The 26,202-nt window shown below is 45.6% G+C and overlaps 1 protein-coding gene across 1 annotated transcript in view; it reads left to right on the top strand.

Moving 5' to 3' along the window:
* The first annotated feature begins 2,015 nt into the window (after positions 1 to 2,015).
* Positions 2,016 to 26,202, top strand: part of SIDT1 (SID1 transmembrane family member 1) — a 39,688-nt gene continuing 15,501 nt past the window's right edge. Inside the window, 10 exon segments of the mRNA XM_030956320.1 lie at positions 2,016 to 2,487; positions 15,964 to 16,085; positions 17,063 to 17,233; positions 17,436 to 17,481; positions 19,894 to 19,995; positions 20,743 to 20,826; positions 20,957 to 21,050; positions 22,242 to 22,313; positions 22,679 to 22,772; positions 23,892 to 23,935. Coding sequence (XP_030812180.1) covers positions 2,299 to 2,487; positions 15,964 to 16,085; positions 17,063 to 17,233; positions 17,436 to 17,481; positions 19,894 to 19,995; positions 20,743 to 20,826; positions 20,957 to 21,050; positions 22,242 to 22,313; positions 22,679 to 22,772; positions 23,892 to 23,935 — 1,018 coding nt within the window. The 5' untranslated portion in view covers positions 2,016 to 2,298.

The following is a 26,202-nucleotide window of genomic DNA, read 5'->3' as shown; positions in this document are numbered from 1 at the left end:
TTATTGAGTGCTGAAAGGAATAGGTGAAATATGTTTTGACTCCGTAGGGCTTTCGACATTGTCTTGAATACCACTCTACTAAAGGCAAATTAGCCTCAGATGGTATTAACATGAGAAGAGTGTGTGATTAAAAAGCAATTCCCCAACAGGTACAGTGGATATTTTCTTGTCAGTGGGAAGATATATCATACGAAGAGATCTGATCTGTCTGCTAGGATTGTTTACTTTCAATAGCAACTTGAATGGTGGAGTTGACCTTTGACTTCAAATTTCTGCAAATAACACCAAGTCAAGCTGTATCACACCTTGAAGGCAAAGATTTTAACAAAGGTTTACCATTGCTAAATCACAGAAAGAGCCTCAAAATAGTGAGATTAAATTAAGATAAGAACAATGTATGACACTTAGAAAATTTGAATTCTCAAATTAAAAATGAGGGAAAATGTGTAGTCGTTGGTAAGATACCATAATGTACAACTAATCAGGGAAAGCACTTGAAGAATACCATAACTCTGCACTGGAAAATGTGGGCTATATGAAGAGCCACTTTTTTGCCACAAAACCAACACAACTAGAAAGGGACAATGAATTGATATCCCAATCTGAAATATGCATGACACCAAATGACACAAAATTAATTTGCAGCTGCCACAGCTACCTTGGCTTGCAGAACACCATCTTTGTGCCATTGGTCACATTGCTCTGAGGAACCAGGCATGGCCCTCACCTGCCTTACCTCCTCCTGTTGCCTGAAGTCTCCTCTGGGAGAAGGTGAGTTTCCTGGTGTCCTCTCTCCAGCACATGCTAGAGGGCTGCTGGCCTTGGCAGAGGGACCTGTGCATCTGCAGAGAGCAGTGGTAAGGAAGGAGCTGTAGGGCTCAGGAGCCTTGGACTCTGCAGGGTGGGGAGGAGAAGCCACAAGTCTTCCAGTGCCACCACAGTTTGAAGTCTCTCAGTTCAGGTCATGCCATGTCCTGTTAAGAGGCAAGATAGAGTCATAAACTCTCTTTGTCTGCAGAGCATGATGTTCCAGGCTGAAAGACAAAATCTTTGTGTTGGGTTCTCCATCTTCCAGCAGGCCGCAAGAGGTTTATTTTACTCTAAATGATACTTCTTGGGACTCTGACAAAAGGCAGGGTGACTTGAACCCTGCTTCAAGACGAACAGAACTGACACAATTGTTTCCTTTTTTCTCTCGGCAGAAATCATACAAGGGCCCGGAGATCAAAATGGCAGCACAAGGCATGCTGGCTCGCTTTGCTGAGCTTTGCAACTTTTCCTCCAAAGACAAGTGACATCCGCAAGAAATCTCTCAGCCTTGAAAACAAAATCTGCAACTTGTGTAAAGCTTCTGGGGCTAGAGTCGCTGCAGTTGGAGACTACAGGCTGACTTTATAAAACTGCGGCTCCTGAAAGTTTATCCTCAGCCTGAAAAACCCGATTACTTTATAAGTAACACTCCATTTTCTCTGATTTTAAAGTGCATCCCTATACCATGGGATCTGACACATTTCCTAGGTGTGTTTTCAACAGGAGACCATAGGAGTGTTAAGCCATGACAGAGAGATCCCTTGCCTTTTCACAGCCCCGCAGTATTGCTCTCATCTTGCTGAAAAGGTTAAGAGCATTGCAGTGTGGTTTGTAGCCAGGTCCATGGATTATGCAAAGAAAAGATGCACCAAGCCATTTTCAGATTAATGAAATTACATTTGCTGCTGCCTTCCACACCTTTGGGCTTTAGGATGAGAGCGTTTATCCCAAAGTTGTGAGAAGCCAAAAATAAAGGTTAGGGAGCGCCCCATACAGGATTGCAGGTGCGACCTGCAGCTTCAGCAAGCCGGCAGAATATGGAGCGGGGACGCCCCTAACGCGGTGGGCAGGGAGTGTTGAAGCCCTGCAGATGCTGATCCCCACGTGCCTGACGATGCCAGCGTGTCCCTGCGCTCACGGCACGGCTCCCCAAGGGGAAAAGCTCCCTGACAATCGGCTGCTAAGCCGGGCTCAGAATTTGGGCCCGGTCACAGAGAGGAGAGAGACCCTCCTCCCCTGGGCTGGCCAGCCAGCCGGCCGGCCTCCCTTCCCCTCCCCTCCCCGCCCCGCCGGCCGGCGGAGGGTCCTTCCCTTGGGAAAGTTGCTCGGCGTCCCCCGGGCGAGGGGCGGGGGTGTGCGGCGCTGCCGCCGCCGCCTCTCGCCCGTGTCGCCGAGCTATTTATTTAAACCGCAGATAAAGCGCCTCGCCGCCCGCTCTGCGGGGGACACGCAGTCCGAGCGCCCGGAGGGGTGGGCAGGAAGGAGCCCATGGCCGGGAGGGCAGCCCCGGCCCCCGGGGCTCTGCTCTGCGCCCTGCTCTGCGCGGCGACGGCGGCGGCGGGGGGCGGCCCCGGGGACAACCCCGCTCCCGGCGCCTTCGGCCACGTCTACCGGGGCGCCGTGAACATCAGCTCGGAGCGGGTCTACGCCTTCGCCTACCGCAGCGAGCCCGGGCAGGTAGGAGCGGCCCCCGGCGGGGCGAGCACCGCGTCCCCTCGCTCTCTGGGGTGTGGGGTTTGTGCCGGTGAGGGACCGGCTCCGCCGCTGTGCGGGAGCGGGCCGGGCTCCCCCTCTGTCCTGCCCGCATCCTCCCGCCGCCGCGCTGGTCCGGAGCCGCAGTGCACCTGCGGGCTCCTTTCCACCTTCCTTCTCAGGGGCTGCCGGCTGGCAGGGTGCTGGTGTCCCAGGGGCTGCGGGGTGGGCAGGGGGATTGGTGCCCGCCACCGCCGAAGAGGGGTTTGATATCCAGCAGTTCTAGCAGCAGAATGCGCTTGAAGTCTAGAAGAGAATTGTGAGGGTAATAGTACTAAATTAAAAATAATTTTTAAAGAACAACACAAAACCCACAAAAAAGCCAAACTACAAAAAAAAAAGAAAAAAAAAAGAAAAAAAAAGAATGTATGTGTGTGTGAACTTAATAAGCCTTCTTAAATGCCGTTTTCCCCACTGTGCATTTCCTTAGGATCAGGGTGCTCTCCCCTGGTAGCCCAGGAGGTGAGGCAGGGCTGTGCGTGTGAGGTTGTCGTAAGGAGGATGCAGGGCAGGGTGGCCAGGGCCATCCGTGGCTGTTTGATGGTGAAAAGAAACCTGTCCTCTATGTATACCCAGTTATTGTGGGTTCCTCCCACCCCACTTTTTGTGCCGTGTTTATCTCAAGTAGCTAAGTGGTACCTTGGAAACTCTGCCTGCCCCCCCACCCCGTTTTTTTGCATTGGGTGTTAATTGATGAGTAAGATGATCTGATGTACCAAAAGATGGTGAACTAGGTAGATGACTCTTCCCTCCTGTCCTCAGTTGCACAGAACAATAGAAAATGGAAGCTGTGGCTTTTCCCCACACTGTATACTATACAATAAAATGCACCTGGTATTTATGGGCCAGCAGTTGGGTGTCTGGGCTATGATGCAACTGAGCCCAGCCTTACTTAACTGTTGGGTGTCACCAATGATCTCAGGAGTCTCACCCAAAAGCACGCTTTGGGCTTGAGCCTCCTTTTGGAAGCTGGACGAGGTCTAAGTTAGGTATCTTCAGATGTTACAAGTGTTGGGTATTATGATGAGGCAGTCCAGATGTTGTCTGTGGCTTGTTAGCAGAGACAGCACAAATACTGACTTCAGTTAAAATTAATCTGGTTCCTTGAATTTAATGTGCTCTTTGAAACCGTGTGTTTTTTTGCTGGACACCTCTGGAAAAAAAGCTTTCCCTCCTGGAGAGCTACAGTGGGAGGAAACACATGGCTCGTCAGGGGTGTTTCCAGGTACCTAAATACAACTTCTAGACACTAAGGTGTTCCTGTAGCTGTGAAGTACAGACTGCTCAGTACAGACTGGTGCCTTACTTAAGCAGGAGCTTTAATGGACTAATCTCCATGGTCCTCTGTGCTGGAACATGAAGTCTCTGCAGAGATAGGGTCAAGAGCATATCTAGGAAGGGGAAATTCAGGTTTTAGATTTAACATTTTTTTCAATGCAGAACTCACCAAGCACTGCCATGAATATGCTTAGAGAGCCATGCAACCAGCTCCTGCTACGAAAAGTGTTTGGAAGATAAAAACTCTTTAAATAAAGATGAAATTTCATGGGAAGTTTTCTGATGAGGGATGCCTAGAACAGGTTCTGATAATAGAAGAGGCTCCAGAGAGACTTTTTTATGACCTTTCAGTGTCAAAAAGATTATAAAATGATCGAGAAGAGCTTTCTACATCATAATGACAGGACAAGGAGCAACAGTTTTGAACTGAAAGAGTGTCAATTTGGGTAGGACATAAGGAAGAATTTATTTTATGGTGAGGCACTGGAACAGGTTGTCCAGAGAAGTTGTGGGTACACATATTTGGGAGTGTTCATAGTCAGGTTCGATAGGGCTTTGAGCAACCTGATCTAGTGAAGATATCTCCCTGCCCGTGGCAGGATGTTTGCACTAGATGATCTCTGAAGATGATCTTCCAATTCCTGTGACTCCTCACTGAGCTCCGCAAGTGCCATTTCTGAGATGAACCAGTGGGAGCTGGGAAGAAGGTGGCTGACCTAGTTGGGGACTGGCTGTGGCTGTGTGCAGTCCCTTTCCCAGCTGCAGCCCTGAACCCATGAGAGGCAAACATGACTGGATCTCCTCTTGCTGGCATGGTCAAAGGTTGAGCTGTCTTGGTGTTTCTGTGTCTCCCTGTTGTTGAGAATTGCTCAAGATTTAGAAGCTTGGTAGTGGAAACCTTGGCTTTAATGACCAAGTTCTTGTGGGCAGGGTTTTCTCATGTAAAAGTTGGGCAGGTGTTTAGGGACATGCTGTCTTCTTGGTGTTGAGTCTTGTAAAGCAATGCAAGTCCTGCAAAAACTCAGTGTATTAGTCATTGCCTTTTGCTACAGTCTTAAGCCTTGAATTCCTAGTGAGGGAATACCAGCCACTGTTTGCCAGTTGCCTGCCACTTGTGATCTCTCTGCTCTTCCTGATCTTTTTGGTCTCTTCCTGTCTCTGTGCTGATGACAGTTTAGCCAGAAGCCTCTGATAACTCGAGGCAGATACTACATGGGCAATTAACCTTAGTTACAGAAAAGTTAATTGAATAAAAAGATCATTCCCCATATGGAAGGGCTGCAGTGGATGAGTTTAATTGCTTTCCCCTCTGAAACAAAGTCGGGTCTGGAGTGATCTGGTTCTGAAAATAGGAATTTGTTTACATGATGCTGTAAATTCTGCTGTTTTCCTCTCTGCTTCTCTCTCTCATGAGGCCAGACCTACAAAGCAAGGGAAAACTTGGGAACAAGGACAAAATGTGAGGGTTGGCTTGTGATCCATCAACCTTCTGTAAATTTTCTGGTTACTGAGGTGCTATGGGTGCACAGGCACATCTGAAAATGCATCTGAATAGAGCCGTGGTTGGATGTTGGATGAGAGAAAGGAGGGAACAAGACCTTTTCTCCTGTTAGGTGCTTTAGAGACTTGCTGCTTTTTGGAAAGTGTTGTGCTTGCCTGATCTCAGAGGATGTTCTTCATCCACATCATCATCCTTACTCCGTAGGATATGGATATGCATGCAAGACAGGAGGGAAAAAACGAGTGCCATGAGAGTATTCACAAGCAGATAGATACAAGGTGAAGAAACCACACCTCAGGGCTCTGCAGCAGAGCTGCTTTGAGACATGTGGCTTCCTTTCTCTACAACTTGTGGGTAAAATGAAAATGATGGTACATGTATGTGAACCAAACCACCTAGCTGAAACTCCTATGTGTAGAACCTCTCTGTGTGTGGAGGGGGAAAGCCTTCCTATGTGCTGTGCAGAAACACTTGTCTTGAGGCAGGACAGCTTGACAGTCTGTTATGTACTAGGATTTAGGCCTTAATTGCTGAGGTGGAAATGTGAAGCTAAAGCTGCGCTGAGGAGAAGCGCAGCCACCTCTGCATAGTCTTACTGCTAAGACTAAGGGGGTAGTCTTACTGCTTTTTGAATTCCCTTTTTTTCCTTCTAGCTACTCTTTGAAGTTTCCTTCCCTGTGCAGCTGTTTGTTTAGTTTTTAACTCCAAGTGTAAAAAAATATAGCAATAAACCCAACTGTGTCACTTGTTGCTATGCCCTCATGCTGTAACAGCAAAGGCAGATGTGCACTGTTAGAAGTCTGGTGAACAATTAGTTGAACAAACAGGGTTATTTTATTTTAGAATTATTTACACTGGAGACGTCCAGGATGGAAGTAAAAAACAAGCACACTCATTCCACATGTTCAACATGTTCCTGCTTGGGAGGGAGAAAGGAAGGACACCTTTGCTGATTTGCTGGAACTGCATATGCAGTGTGTTCCTGCTCAGAAGACTGAAAAAGTGCTGTAGAATGTTTCTGCTGGATTTACCACAGACTGGAGAAGGCTTTATGTGACAAGTAAGACCCTGCTTAGTTCTATGTTTGCAGTAATACCAGGTTTTCAGAACGAATAGTGTGTGTGTGTGAGTACTGATGGAATTCAAAGTGAATGAGACTTTCTACCACTGAAGGATCTGGCAGTTGCTAATGGTTGATTTGCTGAAAAAACAATTTGTACTAATATTGTGCAGGTTGGTATGTCCTGTACCAAAGTGTAAGCAGTCCAGAAGAATATGATGAGAAAGAAGACATCCGAAGTTCTTTTTCCTCATTGGAGCTCAGGTCAGCTGAATGTATGATTTGGGAAAGACTTGCACTATATTTAGAAAACCAAGTATCTCTGAAGAGAACAAGTTTCCAACTTTCCATTTGTAGGCAAAGCTGCTGCAATCCAGACACAGTTCTTGGACATTCATGCAGTACATGTTGGTTGCGATGAGCTCGGAAGCTGAGCAGTGGGCTGTGCCTATTTTAAGAGAAAGAGTGGGTGCTATTTCCCTCCTCCTCCCTTGCCAGGACTAGGAACAGAGCCCCAGTCCCAGTTCCCATATGGCCCAATTTACCATAAATTGTGATTGACAGTTGATTAAGCTGTGGCTTCTCTGCTGAGCAGTTGTGCAGTGTGAGGATGTGTAGCCCTGGAGTGAGTGTCTTGTCTGTGAAGTCTGTCTGAGGAGTGATGGGTAAAAAATTACCTTCAGTCTATGAGAGGCTGTGTGCTGCCAGGGAGGGTTGCTACCATCACTACCCTTGATTTTTTCAGAGTTGCAGATATGAAAAAGTTGACATCCCTAAAGGCAGAGTGGTTTCAACACTAGCAAGAAGATCAGAAGTCCTCCAATTACACGCCTTAAATTTTGTGACCAAGTGCCTTTTCCAGCCAAAGAGCACAATGCATTTGTGTTCCTCTGACCTCTAGTGAATGGGTCTCGTTTCTGAGGTGTGGATGGTAGTTGCACTTGCTTTCCTTTAGGCAAGAAGCCAGAACCTGTATGTTCCTCTGGAATTGTGTGATGACTCACACAATTGCTCAGACTAAAGCCATATGTCCTAGCTACAGGAAAACTCCTTACTCTGCTACACAGGGCAGCCTGGTTTAATAAGTGGCAGTGATCAAATCTGTGTTTGCTGTTCTCTGGTGTTTGACATGCTAGTGTAGGTCTCACTCCAGCAGCACCCATGTCTTTTATAACAACTCTAAGAGCAATTTTTTCACCTCTTTCTTCTGAGCTGACTTTGGGTTTCACATGTAGGAACCTTCAGGCTAAACTACCTTGAAGTATTCCCATGGTGTCCTGCACACGTTCTCCATAATGTTAGTCTTGGCTCCAGCCCAGCTTTCAGTCCACAGCTACACCATGCATGCAATAAAACTTCAGTCTACTGTTTGGAGAAGGCTGAGCCTGAGCTGTAGTGAGGACAACAGGCTGAGTTTTGTCTTTCCTTAATGCTGAGTGGAAGCCCACCAATTTAGCCACAAAGATGCAGGTAAAAATCAAAGAAATTGGGAAGATTACAAATAGTTGCATAAGAAGATCTCCTGATGTTGGTAGAGCTGCTGTTATTACAGGATCTCCAGGGCCTGAACACTATTGCTCTTTGGTTGCTGGCTCTAGTCTGTTCACCACAGGACCCTGGAAGAGCTTCAGCACACCATTTCTGGAACCTAATAGTAAATGTCTTATGTGACAGGAACGTAGGCACGATGTCAAGTCCAAAAAAAATCAAAGCAAATTATAGTATATGGTATCTGAAGCCAAGCAAGGTTCAACAGAACCCCTTTGGAGTAACTTTTGTGTATATAATTTATATTTCTTAAAGAAAACAGGCAACCCTAGGAGGTGACAGCGTAGGCAGTGTAGAGCACACAGCACTTGGAATGTGCTTGCTGCTTCTCAGTGGGTTCTCTTGAACACTCCTCACCCTGCCTAGGGTCACACAAAAAGCTTTTGCTTACAGGGGAAAACAAAAGTAAACTATGAGAGAAATTGCATGGGGATCTACTAAAAACTCAAACTTGACTGTTGTTTTTTGCATCAGAAAATACAGTTTTGAAAACTCTGACAAAAGTGGGATATCTTAGCTGAAAGAATGGTGTGGGATGTGGCTTTGCTTTGGCCTGGGGATAGAAGCAACTGAGATCCCCTCACACTTAAATTATTCTTTATCTTTCTAGGATTTTGCGCTTTGTGGGTTTTCCTACCTAGGAGGCAAAAAGAGAGTACATCTTGACAGAGGCTATCAGTTTGCAGGCTTTAGGGGAAAAAACTGAAAGCTGCTCTGGTTTCTTGCAGGGTAGCCAGCAGACCTTCAGATGGTGACTGCGGTGCTGGCAAGAATTTTATTTTTATTTCTAATGTGTAAGCTAATGCTGTCAAGCTCGATAGCTTGTCCTTGAACTAAAGAATCTCTCTTGAATTTGAATGTTGTTCTAAATCTTAGTCATTCTCTTCTTGTTGGGCTGTCATGTTTAAAATCAAAGCTGATCAGGTTTTGTTGTTCCCTTCCCAGCCCCAAGATGTTTAGATGAAAAAAGAAAACAAATTCTGAATTGAGGAACTTCATCAAAATGCCTCTCCTCAGTTTGAACTCTTTCCAAGAACAGTGCAGCAATTTATTATACATTTGCATTGTAAGTAGAGGCTGAAATGTCCTCAAATGACTTGTGCAGAAGTTGTTGGTAGGGAGGTAAGCTCCTTCTGTATGGACCTCATCTGCTGTTTCAGGGGATATTGAAGGAATTGAAGTACAGACTGTAAAAGGTATATTGCAAGGGTGTGCCATCTGCTCAGTTTGAAAATATAGTTTAGTACATTTGCATAAGCAAACATAATTTTGTGCTGTGTACACTTGGAGAACCACAGAGAATTTCAGAAACAGCCTTCCTTACTTTTTACACTGATGTTTTTCTTTGAGCATAGAAATAGCTGCTTCAGAGTAGTTTAAAATAAATGGAAAATGGTTTAAAAAAAAAGACATCATGCATTACAAGACATAATTCAATCCACATCCAAAGTGTTGAACTTCTTCACATACTGAAGTGAAGAACTTGGGAGCCAAGAAAGAACCAGGTATCTAAGTTCTGACAGCAAACCCTGGAGTTACTGCCAGGGGCTTGGAGTTACACGGTTATGATTTGGAAAGGTTATATACTGTTCTGTTTCAAGGGTTGGCCTGGCCCAGAGTTCCAGCTGCTGTGGTTTAGGAAGATGCAATTATTGCAGAGTAGTTTGTTCCTTAACTGACTGTTCAAAATAGGATTTTTTATTTTTAACATCTTTCTGAAGTCTGAGGGTGTTCAGAAACACGTACCTACTTCATCCAGCATAGCAACTCCCAGTTTATCCTTCTGGCTGTCCTGGAGACTCCCTGGCGACATTAGTTAGAAGGCAAAACTTCAATAATGGAAAAAGATAAATATTATCACATTTTATATTTGTCTTACATCCATTTATGCTTCACAGATACTGTTGCAAACAAGTGAACTCATGGGAAAGTCCATGGCAGACTGTAAATCCACACAGCACATTTGCACAGAGTGAAGCATTTAAATGAAAAATACTAATCCTAGAGCAGTTATGTTATTGTGTCCAAGGCTGTGCTTGACGTACCCAGAGTCTGTCTCTTCATTTATGCTGCTTCAGGTATTTAATACTCCTGGCAGAAATGCTGGAAGAAAACTCTGGGCCAAGGTTATTTGACAGATTGCTTTTGGCAATTAAGTCTTATTGACATTGGAGCGCAGAGACAGAGAAAGGCTGAAAGGGAATGATCCTCTGAGCTCCACTTGCTCTGTTGTCAGCCAGGAGTGGTGCTCACATCTCCTGGGACAGCAGAAAAGAAGTTCTTGAAACCTGTCACTGTCTCAACTATTTTCCTTCTGAGTCTCAGCTTCCCCCATTGCCTTGTCAGTGGGAAGATCAGCAGAGCTGGATGCTGATGGGGTCGCTGCCTTGATTGCTCCAGTCCATCTGGCTCAATTCTACTTCACTTAATTTCAGGGTTTGTATAAAAATGAAGCACCTCTTTCTCGTGCAACAGCCGGCAGCAGCGGTTCAGTGCCTTTTGCACACATATCCAGTGCTGAGACCTTTCCTTGGAGCAGCAGTGAGTGTTTGCCTGCCGGATGTGTTCCCTGCCCACGGGCCTGGCCCGGTGCCTGGCAGGCCCACGGCCGAGCGCTGTCGCAACGCAGGCTGGTAATCCCAACAGGCTGCCAAGGAGCGCCTGGCGTGTGGGTGCAGCCCTGGTGTGACTTAAAGGCTTTGCTTAGCAAGAGCTTTTGGAAAGGAGTCCATGGTAAAGCCCTTGAAAACCTTTGCTTACAGCACAAGGTGTTGTTGCAACCTCCTGCCTTGCCCTTAAATTCACATCCCCACAGTCTTAAGATGATGTGTAATCTCTGTGGCAAATGCAGATTTAATAATCAGTCCAAAGATTATTTCACGTCAACAAGAACCTAGTTTATTTTGCTTAATGTTTGCAGCCATATTGGTTCTGTTCAGCTGTGCAAATTTGGGGTTGGCTCCTTCTGCATGTTCCCATCTAGAGAATGGAATTCAGTTGTACTTCTTTTCATTTCTTTTTTTTCCCTCCCCCTATCTCCATGGTGGTGGTGGAACTGAAGTACAAATATTTGTCTTTCCTGGTCTAACACGTTTTTATGCAGAGCCAAGAGGTCTCTCTTTATTCAGCTGTCTTATTGCTCTGTTCACCTTGAAACACAGGAGAAACTTCAAGGTCAGTCATCTCAGAAACAAAACTATCATGAGCCTGGCTGGTGAATCGCCCCTGCACACGGCAGAGCCTTGGCACTGAGAAGGAATGTGAGGAGCAGAAGTCTCTGAAGCACTCCTGACCCTGCCTCAGCCCCACAGCACAAAAGGCAACAGTGTTTATTGCTGACAAATATTTGTTGTGCAGGGCCTGCCTTGTCCAAGGGAGCATTTGGTACACAAGTTTGTTTCCCAAGATGGGGGTTTCAGCTTGGACGGTGCAGATGAAGTCTAGCACTATATTATAATGCCAGCCTCCTACTGGGAGTGCACAAGGAAGGGGAAGGTGCAACTAGTTTTCTGTGGGGCTGGCAATGATCTGCTCCAAAATGAAGTCCCTCAGCAGTGCTGGCAATGCAGGAGTGACAGCAGCCTGGTTGACCCTGTTTCTGCCCAGGCGAAACTTCCTCCTCATCCCACCAGTGCTAAGTGAGTGGGGATGGATGCAGAGAAAGCTCATAGTCTTTGTAATGATTATAATTTTAAATTAAAACACTGCTTTTTCACTGGAGGTCCTCTTGTCTCCACATCAAGTTTTGTGTTGGAAGGGGGAGGTATGTGTGATGGGAGCAGTGGTTCTGTAGCAGGAAGAGTTCTTGATTTAGAGCTGCTTGTTTTTAAAATGAAATAACCTTTGGGAAGGTGTGGAGGGGGAAGCATGTTTGAAATAAATAAATCACTTTTTTTTCTTCACCTCCTGCTTTTTTTCGCTCTTGTAAAAATATTTTGCTGAAGGCAAATGCCAAATGACTTTCAAAGGGAAAGATGGGATTAGTAGCATTGACTCAATAGTGAATTCATTAAATCTGTAGCATGAGACTGTATATGTTGTCTATATCAAGGCAAGAGAATCTAGGAGCAAAGCATGGATTACAAGTTTAAGGTAGGTCAAATAGAAGAAGACCTAAAAATCATAAATATCCATTCATAAGTCTTATATTTTTATCCCTGTCCCTACTGATGCTCCTGCTAGACTGTTCATCCTGCCAGGGAAAATGTCTTTCTCCAAGACACTAATTAGGGTTCCTTCTAATCTGTAGCACTAAATTGGAGAGTGAGTGACAACAGATGAAGAGAAGCCCTGGTTGCAGTTAAATGGTAATTCTTTCTGCACTTTCCCAAGCTTCCTCATAATTGCACCTGCATTTTGCTGGACTTATGCTCAAGCTTATTTCCAAGTCATCAACCATTAATTGGGAACTTCTTTTGCAGGTTTGGCCAGAAGGCAAATCCCACCTGTTTTGTTGCAGTGTTTGGCAGAAATAGCTGTCATATAAGAAAGATGCCCATCAACCAAAGCTGTTGGGAGCTGCTGCTGTATCCCTGAGATCCTGTGAGGGGAGAGTAGAGTTGCACTCTGGGATGAGGATCTGGCCCCTCACTGCAAGTGTAGGATCTGCCCACAGGAGGCCTTGTGTTGCTGTGGGGATGTCAGCAGGGTACATAACTAGATGGTCTGGAACCTCAATTGCCATCTGTCCAGCTTCTTAATCACCCTGTTTGTTTCCCGGACTTTATTATAAAGATATTGATGGGGTTAGACTCAGTGTGATGCTCCAGATTGATCTGAGTATGTGCAAATGTAGGAGGAGCAGAAGTATTCATTGCAAGTGAATTGTTGGTATTTTGAGGTGAAATTTAAATTACATTGGGATCTTCTTAACAAGCTGCTCTGTAAGTGTTGCTTCGACTTTCTGATGTTCCTCTCTGTTTGAGGCACCCTGTTTGAATGTGGCCTGGGAAGCAGCTTTGCCTGTGTAGAGTGCAGAGAGGAAGGTTAGAGGGGGAAAGAAGTGTAGTGGGATCCCATCTGTAAGCCCATACTTAGGCCACAGTTGGTCCTGCCTTGATGCAGCTCAGTGTTGCCCCAGATATCAGACCAAAAAGAACTCAAGGCACCTGGATATGGACTTTTAGTGGAGCAGGGCAAAGAAGCTATAACCAGCTGTAACAGAGAGCAAATAGAGAGTGCTGAGCACAGTAAGGATGTAGAGGAGTCATTATGGTAGTAATATGGCAAATACCAGTTTTCTTGTGTGTAATTGCTTAGATTGAAAAGAGTATTGAGTCTTGAGACTCTTACCTCTCTCTCCTGATATTCCTATTTCCTGCACATATTATAAGATAATGGAATCAGCAGCAAAGCTGAATAAATGTTGTAGGTGGTGTATAATCAGCTTAGATTTGTGGAGAGAGGGAAACCAAAAGAAGGGTCTGGCTGCTGGATCACAGTAGAGGGAAGGGAATCCCTCCCAGTTCTCAGGCTTTTCTCTGTCAGAGCATTAATCACCAATGCTTTTATTTCCCTTCCCTTGCGCTTCTCTAGGATAGATGGGAAACTTTCTTTTCTTACTGAGGATAATCAATCACCATAACAGGTCTCCCAGAGAGGTTATGGAGTATCCATCCATGCTCAGCTGGCTCTGGGGGATCCTGTTTGTGCCAATTTTGGTGTCCCCAGTATAAGGAAGGTATGGACTTGCTGGAGTGAGTCCAGTGCAGAGCCACACAGCAGATGAAGGCACTGGAATATCTCTCCCATAAGGAGAAGGCTGGGAGGGAATTATACTCATTTAATGTACACGTACTCATGTACAATTAAGAAAACCTGACTATCTGCAATATATGCATAACTCATGTCCTGGGTTATGTTCTGTATTTGTGCAGTCAGTGGAGAAGAGAATTTCCCAATCTCTGGTTTGTATTTATGGATAGTTGAGGATGCATAAGCCAGTAGTGATATTTGCTGTGAGTTTGATGTGAGCTCCCCTTTGCATTGAGCTGATGTGCTGAGCCCTGGAGGGTTCACAGAGCCATGTCCAGCCTGAGGCAAGCAAGAATCATTTCACCTGTGGAGGTGGGCTTGCTTGGACTGTTTCATGGGCAAAAAGCTGCTGGACAGGCAGCTGAAATGTGTCCTTTCTGTGGTGGTTTTCCCCGTGGGTGGAGAATTGTTGTTTTCCCTGTGGGTGGAGAATTGTTCCATGTCCTTGCAGGAGACTGGCTTGACCATTGTGTCTTCACGCTCCTTAGATTTGTTTTCTTGTTCAGTTCCAGTTGCTTCCTTCATGTCCCCATTCCCTGTCACAGCAAACACCAAGAAACAGGAGCAGGAGCTTGTTCAGCCCAGTCCCTGTGTTTCCAAGTCACACCAATGTGTGCTGGCTTGGCTCCCTTGGGGCAGCTGCAGGGAATAAGGAAGCCACCGAGTTATCTTCCAATGCTGCTGTGGTGACACCCTTCGGGTTTTCCTTGTGTGTTTTGCTTTGTGATGCTGTTTTACTTAAGTTTGTTTTAGCACTTTATGGTGAAATATCTTTGGAAACAAAATTGCATATGTAGTTCTTGTGACTGGAAGGAAAAACTGGAAAGCAGGCCAAAAGAGCTTTGCAAAGGTTTAGAAGCCAGAAGGCAATGAGAAAAGACACCCTTCTATTTCAAGGGGGTTTTAATTAAATTTTTTGTTTGTTTGTTTGTTTTTTGGTTTTTTTGTTGAAGACCTAATATTTTAGGAATTGGTGGCTGTTGCCTCAGTATTATGGTAATAATGTCAGGAAAACTGATGATTATGGCTTTCAGGAAGGTGTTTTGTTCTACTAGATTCAACTCTCATGTGAGTCAAGAATCACCACACAAGAATAAATAGGAAATTTTCTTTTACTTGGAATTGCAGAGGTAAGTAATTTCTCTGAAACTGGTGTCCCCAGGGTAAGAATAAGTTGCTGTCTCTGATAACTCTCCTTCTTCTAGCTTCCTAATTCTGTATGCTCTTTGCAGAATGTGCTACCTCCTTGACCCTTTACTCTTCTTGGAGGAATAAAATCAAAATATCTGTGAGAAGTATTTTACTGATCTAGTGAGAGAGTCCATTATAATCTTTCAGGATGTGGCAGGTTTAAAATGTGTATGCATTATCTACTTAATATGTTTTCATTATTTCAAGGCCTCTAGTTGAGATGGACTGTTTCTTATCATATGATGAGTTATGCACTCTTGTATTTTGTATTCTTCATCAGTGTCTACAGTTCTGGAGAGGGAGCTGAAGGGATGCTGTTTTCAAATGGAAATGGTGATATTTCCATGTGGTACAGACAAACTTCTTGCTTCTGAAATAGTGAACTGAGGGTGTGTTACACCACAGCTGTCCTACTTCTGCAACCACATGGTGGCCAATGATAATGTAAGGAGAAATTTCAGTTGCTGGTGCAGTGGGCTGCATTAAAACATTTCTCACAAGCAGCCTTTCTTGTCCACTTGAGGACAGTCAGCAGTGTATTCCTGTTTTGTTAGGTGGGTTATGGTCGTATTGGAATTGTTTACATGAGAGCCCACGGCTAATCTGCTTTTTTATCCTTGGCTCTTGATGTCATCTTTGTGACTTTCCCAGTAATGTTGATTGAGTTTGGCACATAAGAGTCCCGGCAAGGAAATTCTTAGTTGTAGTTTTGAGTCTTTGTCTTGTGTGTCCACGTCTGTTTGCTTAATTTTTGTAAGGTAAGTTATGTAGGTTGCTCCCAACAGAAGCTACTGAACTCTCTTATGTATTCTGTATTTGTCCACTGTGTCTTGTCTGACAGTCACCTCTGTGGGCACAGGGCTCTGATTCTGGACTGCAGCATCAGCAGAGAGGCACTTCTGTAAATGACTTCTGGATCTGAATAATTAGTCTGGTGATAAACACTGCTGATCTCCCTGTGCATATTGTCAGCACCTAGATCAGACTGAGGAAGGGGGAAAGGCTTCTCCCTCCTAGATTTGGAGCTGCCTTGTTCTCTACCCTCAGCTTATGCTCTCTTTCCCCACAGGTGGATGCAGTGCGGGTGTACGTGAACAGCAGCTCCGAGAACCTCCAGTACCCCGTCCTGTTTGTAGTCCGCCAGCAGAAGGGAGTGCTCTCCTGGCAGGTCCCACTCATCTTCCGAGGCCTGTAAGTACTGGAGGCTCTTCTTTGTGACACACTCCTCTCTCTGCACACTCCTCTACCAGCTGTGTTCATCAGCAGCCTCCCTCAATGCTGCATCTTGTAACCTGTGTGAACTGCAGAGCTTGGTTGGTCCTTGCTCAATGCCAGCTGGGTGTAGGGAGAGCAGGATTTGATAGGTCACCTCTGACTTGGCAGCCTGCTCTTGGCTCTTAGCTTCTCAGATATGTGCACTGAGCAGCAGGAGGCTTGTCTGCAGGGATCTGCCTGTGGCACCAGTCACTGAATCTACCACACATTGTTGCTGTCATTCCAGAGTTTCCTGCCATGTGTGCAGGTAGTTCCTGTGCCCTGGTTTGGGACAGGGTTTGAACAGGCTCTTGAAAGAGTACTGTAGCTTCTGTGTAACAGTGCATTTCTGGAAAAAGTGCTTCTGTTTCTCACCTCAGGAACATTTAAGTATATTCTAGGGGATGGTTGTTTTGGGGCTGCTTCTTTATGAAAGCAATGCTGCTTTGTATCTTCATTAGCCCCAGGGCTCAGTGGGCTGCAAATAGAGAATTTTCAGGCACCTTAGTCCATTTCAGATGTGAAGCTTCATCCTGTGACTGAATCCTGGTGCCAGCAGCAGATATCCTGCAGTGTTTTGCCTGTTGCAGGTGATGGGTACAGCAGTGGCTGTCAGTGCTCTCTTTGCCTCCGCTAAATGGCAGATGTTAGAAATCCACAGCTGTCGTGGGCATCCCCGAGGGAAGTGAAATGTTGAGGATGACCATTCCCTTGGGTGGATTGCAAGAGGCAACAGAGGTGGAGCTTGAATGCTGAATAAAAGAGTGAATGCTCCTGGCCTTTTAGATGAGAATTTCGGTTATGCAAACAGAGGCAAAATGGTGCCATTCTTAATAGTGCTGAAAAGCTTCTTAACTGCTCTCTCTCTCTTTCCTATCCAACCTTCTCTTCCCTCCTTTCCCTGGCTGCTGTAGCTATCAGAGGACCTACAATTACCAAGAAGTGAGTCGGACCCTCTGTCCCTCTGAGCCAACACCTGAAACAAGACCCTCTGAGCAGATCATATTTGTGGACGTCGCTTCCATGGCACCGTTCAGTATTGCATATGAGCTGCTAGTCACCAGGCTGGAGAACTTCCAACTTGAGTAAGCTGGGATGTGAGAATACAAATGCAATTTCTTCATGTGTCACTTGAACATCACTTAAGGGACTTGGTCCATCTGCCTACTCTTCCCTTATTTTTCCTTCCTAGGGAAAAAAAAAAAAAATTGTTTAATCTCAGGGTACTTTGGGTGTGTTCCAGCTCTAAAAGTTTTAGACTTCAGCATTCTGGCATTTCTTTTCTAGGACCAACAAAGCCTTTAACTTCACTGCCAGCCCTTCCCAGCCCCAGGTAAGGAGGAATCCTGTGTAGATTGCTTGTATATCTTACCACATCCAAGTGGTTGATGTGATCTTTGATCTTTCTATATGAAGTTCAGAGTTACATACTAATACAGTACAGAATCTAGAAAATATGAAAGCTAAAACTTAAGGCATTAATATGTCTGTTAGTTCAGAAGGAGGCACATATAAGCAGCACCTCCAGCTGAACAGCTTTGCTTAGAGCCCTGCAGATACAAATCCCCTCTTGAATGAAAATGCTGTTGGCAGTAACTATAGAGCTATAGGAACTTGTAGAGCTAGGAGGGTGTGTGATTTACCCAGGCTTCTGGGACTCTGTTTTTGTTGTTGCTTTCACTGTTAATAACACCATTTAATTTTAGGTTTTGTATTACCAGGCATCCCAGCTAATCCTTTTTGCTGACAAATGTCTTAATCTGGTTTACAGATTCATGCAGTGTTTTATACTATGGAAGCATAGGGAATGATGGTGATTTTTGTAAGCACTCATTACTTAGGATTTTGTGATTTGAATATAGAATGTTTAGGATATGAAATTAACTTTGTGACTGTGGTCTGATTTTTTTGTTACAATTAATAATATGAGATTTATGACTTTTAATTAATAACCAGGTGTATGGAGCAGAAGACTGCTTCTTAATTGGTATAATGCTGAGGTTTTTGTAAATCAAAGTATTAAGCAGTCTATAAGGGGAAGAAAATAAAGATTATTTAAAATCTAGATTGGTGTTGTGAAAAGACCTAACAACTGAAGGAGATGTTGTCTGGAGCCCAGCTTGTGCCTGAGGGCAGAAGCAGAAATTGGATATGCTTGTATAGGTGAGAAGTGTTGGCTGGACATGTTTTTAACACTTGCAGTGTGTGCAGCAGGGAACTGCTGGCCTCCATGCCCTTGTGTTAATTCTGTACCTTGGTGCAAGCATGGCTTAGAGGAAATTATAGAAGAGTCCTCATGGACTAAAAGGTGACCCTCATGCCCCTAAAACTTTCCAAGGGGGAAAAGTGCCCCTGGGAAACCAAGAAGCTCAGTCTGCCCTTGTCCTTTCTTGGTGCAGACAAAACGTGCTCTGCTAAGGAAACTGGCTTGGTGAGTTTGCTCTTTGTAGGGACTTGTGGTTGGAGCCAGCACTCCTTCAGCGGGGAAGGGACCCTGCTTGGGAGGGGGGCTGGGACTAAATGCTTTAGTAGAAATGGGCAACTTGGAAAAGGCTTGGGTGATTTCCTGCTTTTCCCTGCCCTCCCACTTTGGGGCTGGGATTGGCATGGGGGAAGAGAAACAGGAAACAGCTGGTGTGCTTTAGTGCTTGCTCAGCACTAAAGTTTATATGCCAGAAAGGGAGCTCTACAATTGGGAATGTCTCAGGTGATGGTTTTGGAGCAGGGGTGGTGGTAGCTCCCAGTGTGGCAGCAATGGCTGCCTGGTGACCATATGGAAGGGAGGAAGGTGGCTGGTGGCACTCCTCAGCCTGTGTCCCTTTGAGGGTGTGAGGTGCCCATCAGCCCCTTGGGGTAGCTGTGGTTTGGAGCCTATCAGGGTCTGGCCTCCAAGTGGGATGATGGGAGCCCTTGCAACAGGCGTCCTGCTGGGGCAGGCACAGGAGCCCCACTCCTCCAGCAGTGCATCAAACTTTTTACTGAACAAATATACAAATAATGATATTGTCTGGGACATCTTTTGCCCAGATCTGAAAAAAACAGCTTTTTCTAACCCCACAAACTGTCCTGTGGGCCTGCTCAATGAAGGAGATGCCATGCCTTCCCCCCACAGGAAAAGTAGGAATATTGCCAGGTATTAGTGTCTCACAAATTTTTTTAGAGTTACAGCTGAATTGTTTTCAAAGCTGAAGTGCAAAGAGAAACCCCCATTATGCTTTGCCATCAGAGCAAACAACCAACCCCAAATCCCTCAGCTAATATCAGTCACTTATTTGTTAAACTCTTGACAGAGTTTTAGCCATTTGACCTAATACTGTTCATGGTCTGCCTTTGAGGCAACCCATTTGAGAAAGCTCCATGATGTTTTCCTTATATAAAAGTACAGCCAGCAGTATGGAAACATCTGGAAATTGCTCATATCAATGTAGAATGGAATGGGGTGTAAGATGAAGTCACTTTAGCTTCATCAGGTGGAAAAAATGTGAAGGAATCAATGCTGTATTTTGCACATTGAGGATGTTTGTGTCTAATAGCATACTGTGCAAGGGGGACAGTTGCCTGTATATATTTAATCTGCTCTTCTGTAGCATAAGGTCCTAATATTTGGAATCTGATTTTTTATGAAAGCCATCCACATCCAACCCCAAAGCCCATCTAGGGCTGTTCAGGTAGCTTAGGAAACTGTTGAAGATACTGCCAAGGGTGTTTTCTGGATCATGTCTCTTGTACTCTGCTTTCTCCACAGTATTTTCTGTACAAATTTCCTCAGGATGTCGATTCAGTCATTATCAATGTGGTGTCTGATGCAGCCTACCCATGCTCAGTTGTCTCTGTGCAGGATATTGTGGTAAGTCTGAGCAGAGAAGGGTGAGGAGCTGCCTGCTGGAGCTGTGTCCAGTTCTGAGGGGTCTGGGCCCTGCAGAGGGAAAAGCCCAAGGCAGGGTTTTGCCCTGGTGGTGGTGGTGAAGGGAGCCCCTGAAAGAGGAATGAAAATTCTGTGGGAAGGAGGCCAAGAGAGAGATGCTGAGTTCAAGCAGCTCATACAGAGACTTTTGTTGTAAATAGGTGAACAAGCTGTTCCTTTCTAGCCTATCCATAGGGAACACATTCCACAGAGGGACTTTATGTCTCCCTTGTGAGGTTCGCTGCTCCTCTGAGATGTGGGTCTGTCTCTCCATGGAGGGTGTTGAGTGGAATGTTGGTGGCTCAGGGAGAGAACAGTGCTGTTCCCTTGACTCTCCCTGGGCTCAAGGGAGCTTGGGGAACTTCAGATTTTCAGACACACAGTGCCTTTCTTCCTTGAGTTTTGCTCCTTTGTGTATATTTCACCCCCTTTCCTGGGGTATTCCCTGTCATGGAGGTTGGCTGTTGCTTGCAGCTGGGAAATGGCCCCATACTTACTCTCTTTTCCTATCTCCCTGAATAATGCAGGGGGCTGCAGTATGGGAGCAGAGAGAGATGCAAGAGGTTCTATTCCCTTGGATAACCCAACTGGGGCCTTTTTTTTGCTGTTCTGTGCTGTGTTTTCCAGCTGGCTTCCTTTGAAAATGGTTTGGATGTTGTCCCTGGTTTAACCCTGATTTGTCTGTTTTAGTGCCCAGTGTATGATCTGGACCATAATGTGGAGTTCAATGGAGTTTATCAGTCTATGACAAAGCAGGCAGCCATAACAGTGCAGGTGAGATGCTGACTTGTGTCCCAGTGTTTTCTGTTGCCTGTGTAGCAATTAAAACCTGATCTCTGGCCTGTTGGAGAGGAGAGGCTTTGCGTCTCATGGATTTTCTGTCTTCTTCCATCCTTCTGTGCAGAGAAAAGATTTCCCAGGTGAGCAGTTCTTCGTTGTGTTCGTCATCAAGCCAGAGGATTATGCCTGTGGGGGTTCTGTGCCTTCTTCAATTCATGGTGAGTTGTTCTGGGAGGTGGATTTGATTGCTGCATCTGAGTAATGGAGCAGTGGGTGTCTTTTGGGACCTTCCTGTGGGATGCCACCAGGTGCTTATGTAGGTCTGTCTTATCCAGGTAGTTGTGAGGAACAGTGAAGTATCAATTTGATATTGCTGGGCAGGTTAAAAGTCTTGACGTGGCAGGAGGTGGCTGGCTAGTACAGTGCCTGGCATGCTGGGGTTATGTGCTTTTCAGCAGCACCACTGGGGCCTTGGGAGACACTGGCAATGCTGCTTACAGCCTTTTGTTTGGTTCTCACCTCTGCTCCCTGCTGCTGTATTATCCTCCTGGCTCCATGGAGTCTCAGTTCCTGCAGAGAGCATCTTCTCCAACTGCTATCTTGGGATCTGTGACAGCTCTGAACTTGGGGGAACAGGAAAAATTGGTAATTCTGGGAAAACAGTTTTACAAAAGACTTGTTCTAGTGTCTTTTCCAACCAGAAAACACTGTCCACTTGCTGGGCAGTGGTAAAAGCAAAGTCTCCACCACTCATGCAGTGGCTGTAACTGGAGTGGGAACATTCCTATTCTCAAAGCCTCAAAGCTTCCTCCCTGTAGGAGAAGCAAGACTGCAACCAACAGATATATTGGGCTCCCTAAACAGCTTTTTACTACTCCCCTGCCACCTTTCTGCCCCAGTTTTCCCACAAAAAAAGAACTGTGTCCTTTGGAGTGTCATTTTCTCATCCTAATGCTGTCAGCAGAGCTGTACTGGCCAGGTGTGCTAAGCCCTGCAGAAACAGAGCGAGTTCCTGGAGTGGCATCCTGCACGGAAGTGTTTTACTCACAGAGATTTGGCCAAAGGCAAAAATGGCCTCCCACTACCTGTAATGAGAGAACCTCTCCTTTGGGGATTAAATGAATAGGAGTTGAGATGCCTTTGGGATTAAGACAGCCAGAATTAAGCAATATATGGAAGGCTCAAGCAGGGATTTCTGGTCTGAAAAAAAGTTTGTGGACAAGGAGGAAGGGGGAAACATTTGGGAAAGGCGTATATTGATAGATCAGAGAACATTTTAAAGCAAAACCACGCCACATTTTAGTGAAAAGCCAGACCCTGTTGTTTTTGCAAGTTCAGAGAACCAAGATCAGTGCCAGAAATCATTAATGTTGATTGTTTTTATATTTTCTGTATGCTGCACCTCACAGGGAATGTCAACCGTACCTGGAACCTGCAGCGGACAAAGAACCTTCAAGTGACAATTGTGCCCTCCATTAAAAGTCAGTGTCTTTGGGCAGAGCAGTGCAACTTTGCAGGGGAACTTGGCACTTCTGAATACAGGGGTATGACTGGGCCAGCAGCCTCTGAAGGAATGGTGCAGACAGCACCAGCAAAGGAGACAAAACCACCTGGAGCCTGCTCCCTTCCAGGAAGGGCTGTGTGGCACACCAGCTAGCACTGGGGATGAAGAAATGGGGACAGGTCATGCTAAACAGGTTCTGTCAATTCCTTTTGAAGAAAGCAAATGGGTTTGGAAGGGCTGTTTGGGGCTGGGCATTTTTATAAGGTGGTATTGGGAAGAGTGCTGGCCCTGAGAGGTGCTGTTCCTGCTCTGTGAGCTGACTGATCCCTTCTCTTTCCTCAGAGTCTGTTTATGTCCAGGCCATGTTCTTCAGCTTCCTGAGTTTCCTCTCCTTTTACCTGGGCTCAGTGGTTGTTGCTTTTGTGCATTACATTAGGTGAGTCAAGGGGCTATAAAAGAGCGGCCTTTCTGTTTCTTGTCATCAGGGACACCACACCCTACAGAAAATTTGGGATGAGTGGGGTGGCAAGCATCTAAGCAGAGCAGCTGAAGAAGTCCATGACTGCTCCGTGGGCTCCTACTGAGCATCAGGCAGAAAATACTTCTTCCTCTGCTATGGGGACCATGGGAAGGATGAAAATCTAGGGGTCTGCCCTCCCAATCTTGTAGTGCCCCAACCCTGTGTTTTCTTATGTAAGGACACTGGGCAGCAGGTGGGAATTGTGAAGGGACCAGTCTGGGATATGGAGTATGAGACCATGCTGCACTGAGAGCTGGAATAAGTGGCAGTGACACAAATTGGGCCTTGGAGTCCCAAGAATGCTGGTTTCCTTCCTTACCTGCCTCCCCTGCCCCAGGCTTTGGTGTCTGGGCTTGTGTTGAGAAGAATGTCTGCATGGGCATGACTTAACTTCAAGACACATCAATGAAAACACATTTCATTGGAGCAATTCAATGAAGTTACTTAAGTGTGTGCTCTTATTTGCTGGTGTTTTTCTGTGTTGTGGGAATATGTTGGTAGGGGTTTCTTTTGTTAGTTTGTTTGGGTTTTTTTTTACCATCTTCTTTCTGCTTGACATCTGCATTGACAGAGGTGATAGGGGCTTCTTAAGCATTGTGCTAGTAAGTGCCTCTTAATCCTGCTGCCACTTCAGTAGATTCATACGTGCTTGTTCCCCTGAGCAGGGAAGATGGGTTTGGAAAGATGGTGTGAGGGTCTCTCCCAACATACTGAGCAGTGTAGGATGGGATAAGTCATGGAAATGGTTGTCCTGCCTCAGGTGAATAGCTGAGGGAGTGAAAAAGCCCTCTGTTGCTTTAGAAGTTAGAGAGACAAACAGCAAGCAGTCATGGCTGAGTTGTGTCAAGTCCAAACAGTATTTTTCTTTTTTTTTGTTGTGCGTGTTTGTTTCTTTTGTGCTTATTTTTGTTGGTTTTATTTGTTTTTTTAGAGCTTGTGCCATATTTACCTGTTGGTGTCCTAGATAATCCTGCCATGGCTGGCAGGTGCTGAGATTTGTTGGCTGTCTCATGAGTGCTGTCTGTTGCTTTGCAGGGTTCAGAGGAAGGCTTCAGCTGGGAGATTGAGCTCTGAGCATGGTAAGGTCTCTTCTCTGCCGTGTGACAGCTTTGAGTGAGCAGCACAGGCTGTCAGTCCAGTACCTTCTGTCCTGGAGCTGTCTTCCCTGGTAGTTCACACAGTCTCTGGTGCTGAGGAAAGAAGTTAGAGCTTCCTCTCTGCCCTCACAAGAGAGTCCTTTGAAGCCAGCTGCCCTGAACCTGGTCCTGACTCCTGTCCCTAGGAGCTGCCTTTAAAGGGGTGGAGGAAGGCCAAGCCTTGCCTGGACCTGGCTACAGGCTGATGTTCCTGATGCCAGGTCTGCTGATATTTAAACAAGGCACTTTTGAGTATGTCAGCTCTTATGCTTTAAGAATTCCTCTGCCTGATTTAAGCATGGGGTCTTTTAATTGAATTTAATGTTAAATTGTTTTTCACTGGATGTTGCAGACAGCCAGCTGAATGAATGACTAACAGAGTTAGGTAGTGGTGTATATGATATTTGTGTTGGCATTGGATTCAGTTTACTTTGTGCTGCACCCACATTTCCACAAGCTGCAGCCTTCTGCCGTATAAAAACAGAGCTGCATCTAAGAAGCTGCCAGTGAAAGATGGAAGTTTTTGTCATGTGGATGGGGGGCACTGGGAATTCTTGCTTTCTGGTGAGGCACTGGGAGTCTTTTCATTTTGATTAAATATTTAGTGCCTGCAGAGTAGTTCAAAGCGTTGGTGCTGAGGTCATTTGTACGTCTCTCCTGGAGGAAGGGAGGACATAGTCTTGGCAGCATTGAGAGGTTCTTGATGTTATTCCTTTTTTGATGTGAGCATTTTCAGTCTCTTTGATCTGCTGCATCCCATCTGATAAGCATGGTAGTATAACTGAGCTATGTTTAAAGGATCAGCAGTGGAACTTCACTCTGACTGGCATTAATTGGCTCAATATTTCTGCTGAGGACCTGGGGACATTTGAATTCTTAGACTTGTTTTGTCAGCCACTAAGATCCACATGTATCCCTGTATTTGGAGTACATGTGAAAGGGATTTTTTTCACAGCATGTACAGGGAGCTGTAAAAGTGTCCATAAATATAATCTAATTTTATATCATTTGGGATGGATCCTGCTGTAAAACAAGAGCAGGTTTTAGGGCACTGGAGCAATGGAAAAGGCCTGTGTATTGGGGAGTTTGAGTAAGCTGAAGGGACCTGTCCAAGGCTGTGGAAGAGCTCCAGGGTGCTGACAAGGAGTCACTGTCTAAGACAACGAGGCACAGTCTCAGCCAGGTGAGACCAGAAGTTCCAGGGAGTGTTTAGAAGTTGCCTTCTAAACTGCCCTGCTGAGAGGTGGAAGTTAAATTCTGGTGTTTGGAAAGTTCCCAAAAAGCTGCAGGGCACAGATGCTGGACTTAGTAGGGACCTGGAGAGTAGAGAACTGGGTAGCTGAGCAGGGAGGACTGCTGAACAGCATCCCTGTGGAGGGAGAGAGGAGCACAGTTCCTTCACAGTTTACAGCTTTCCTCCCAGAGGCACCTACTGCTTCTGTGACCTGTCCTCTCCCTTGTAATGCATTGCCACTTTCACATACCTGGCACTGAATGTTGCAGTCATGTCCTTTCCTCTGGGGGGGAATCAGGTCCTACCCACGCTGTTTCTTCATCTATTGTCTCTTCAGGGTGTGTCTGACTGATGCTTATAAAATGGTAATTAAGAGCTTCCCTGTCTTCCAGATCAGTGGACACACTGGCTTTCTCTGTTTGTTTTTTTTTTTTAATCCCCTTCCCACCCTTTGGAATTTCTTTACCTCCCAAGTACCCCTGGATCTTGCCTTCTTCATTGCTCCCTTTTCCTTTTCCCCACCAAGGAACTGGATGGAAGTGCTTAGCAATGTGTCTTTGCCGTTGGTCTTGGAATGTCCTGCCATCTTATATCTGGCCTCTGTGGTTCACTTTTTTTTTTTTTTTTTTAATCCCATGGCACGCCTTCCCTTCCACATCCTCACTGTTTGGTGGAGGCAATAGCTGGAGGAACCACGCCTGGTGTGGTACATTTACTTTGCTGACTCACTCTCCCAGTGGGAAGTGGGATGGAAATTAGTGGGTAAGCTGGGTCCAAAGTGGCTGTTAGAGACAGGGCAGAGTGCCTTTTCTCCTTGGCTTGCCTGCTTTGTCCAGATTTAAATCTTTGGTAACTTGGGAGAGAAGGTTGACAGGTCACTTGAGAGAATAAAGCCAGGTCTAAAATGGGAGGGAGTATCCTCATGGAACAGGACAGACAGGCCTAGGAATTGTGCTAGTGCCTTGCTGCTGTGAAC

The sequence above is a fragment of the Camarhynchus parvulus genome, chromosome 1 (genome assembly GCF_901933205.1).
Source record: "Camarhynchus parvulus chromosome 1, STF_HiC, whole genome shotgun sequence".
NCBI lineage: Eukaryota > Metazoa > Chordata > Aves > Passeriformes > Thraupidae > Camarhynchus > Camarhynchus parvulus.
Note: the sequence above shows the minus strand (reverse complement) of the source record. Positions and strands in the feature narration are given on the sequence as shown.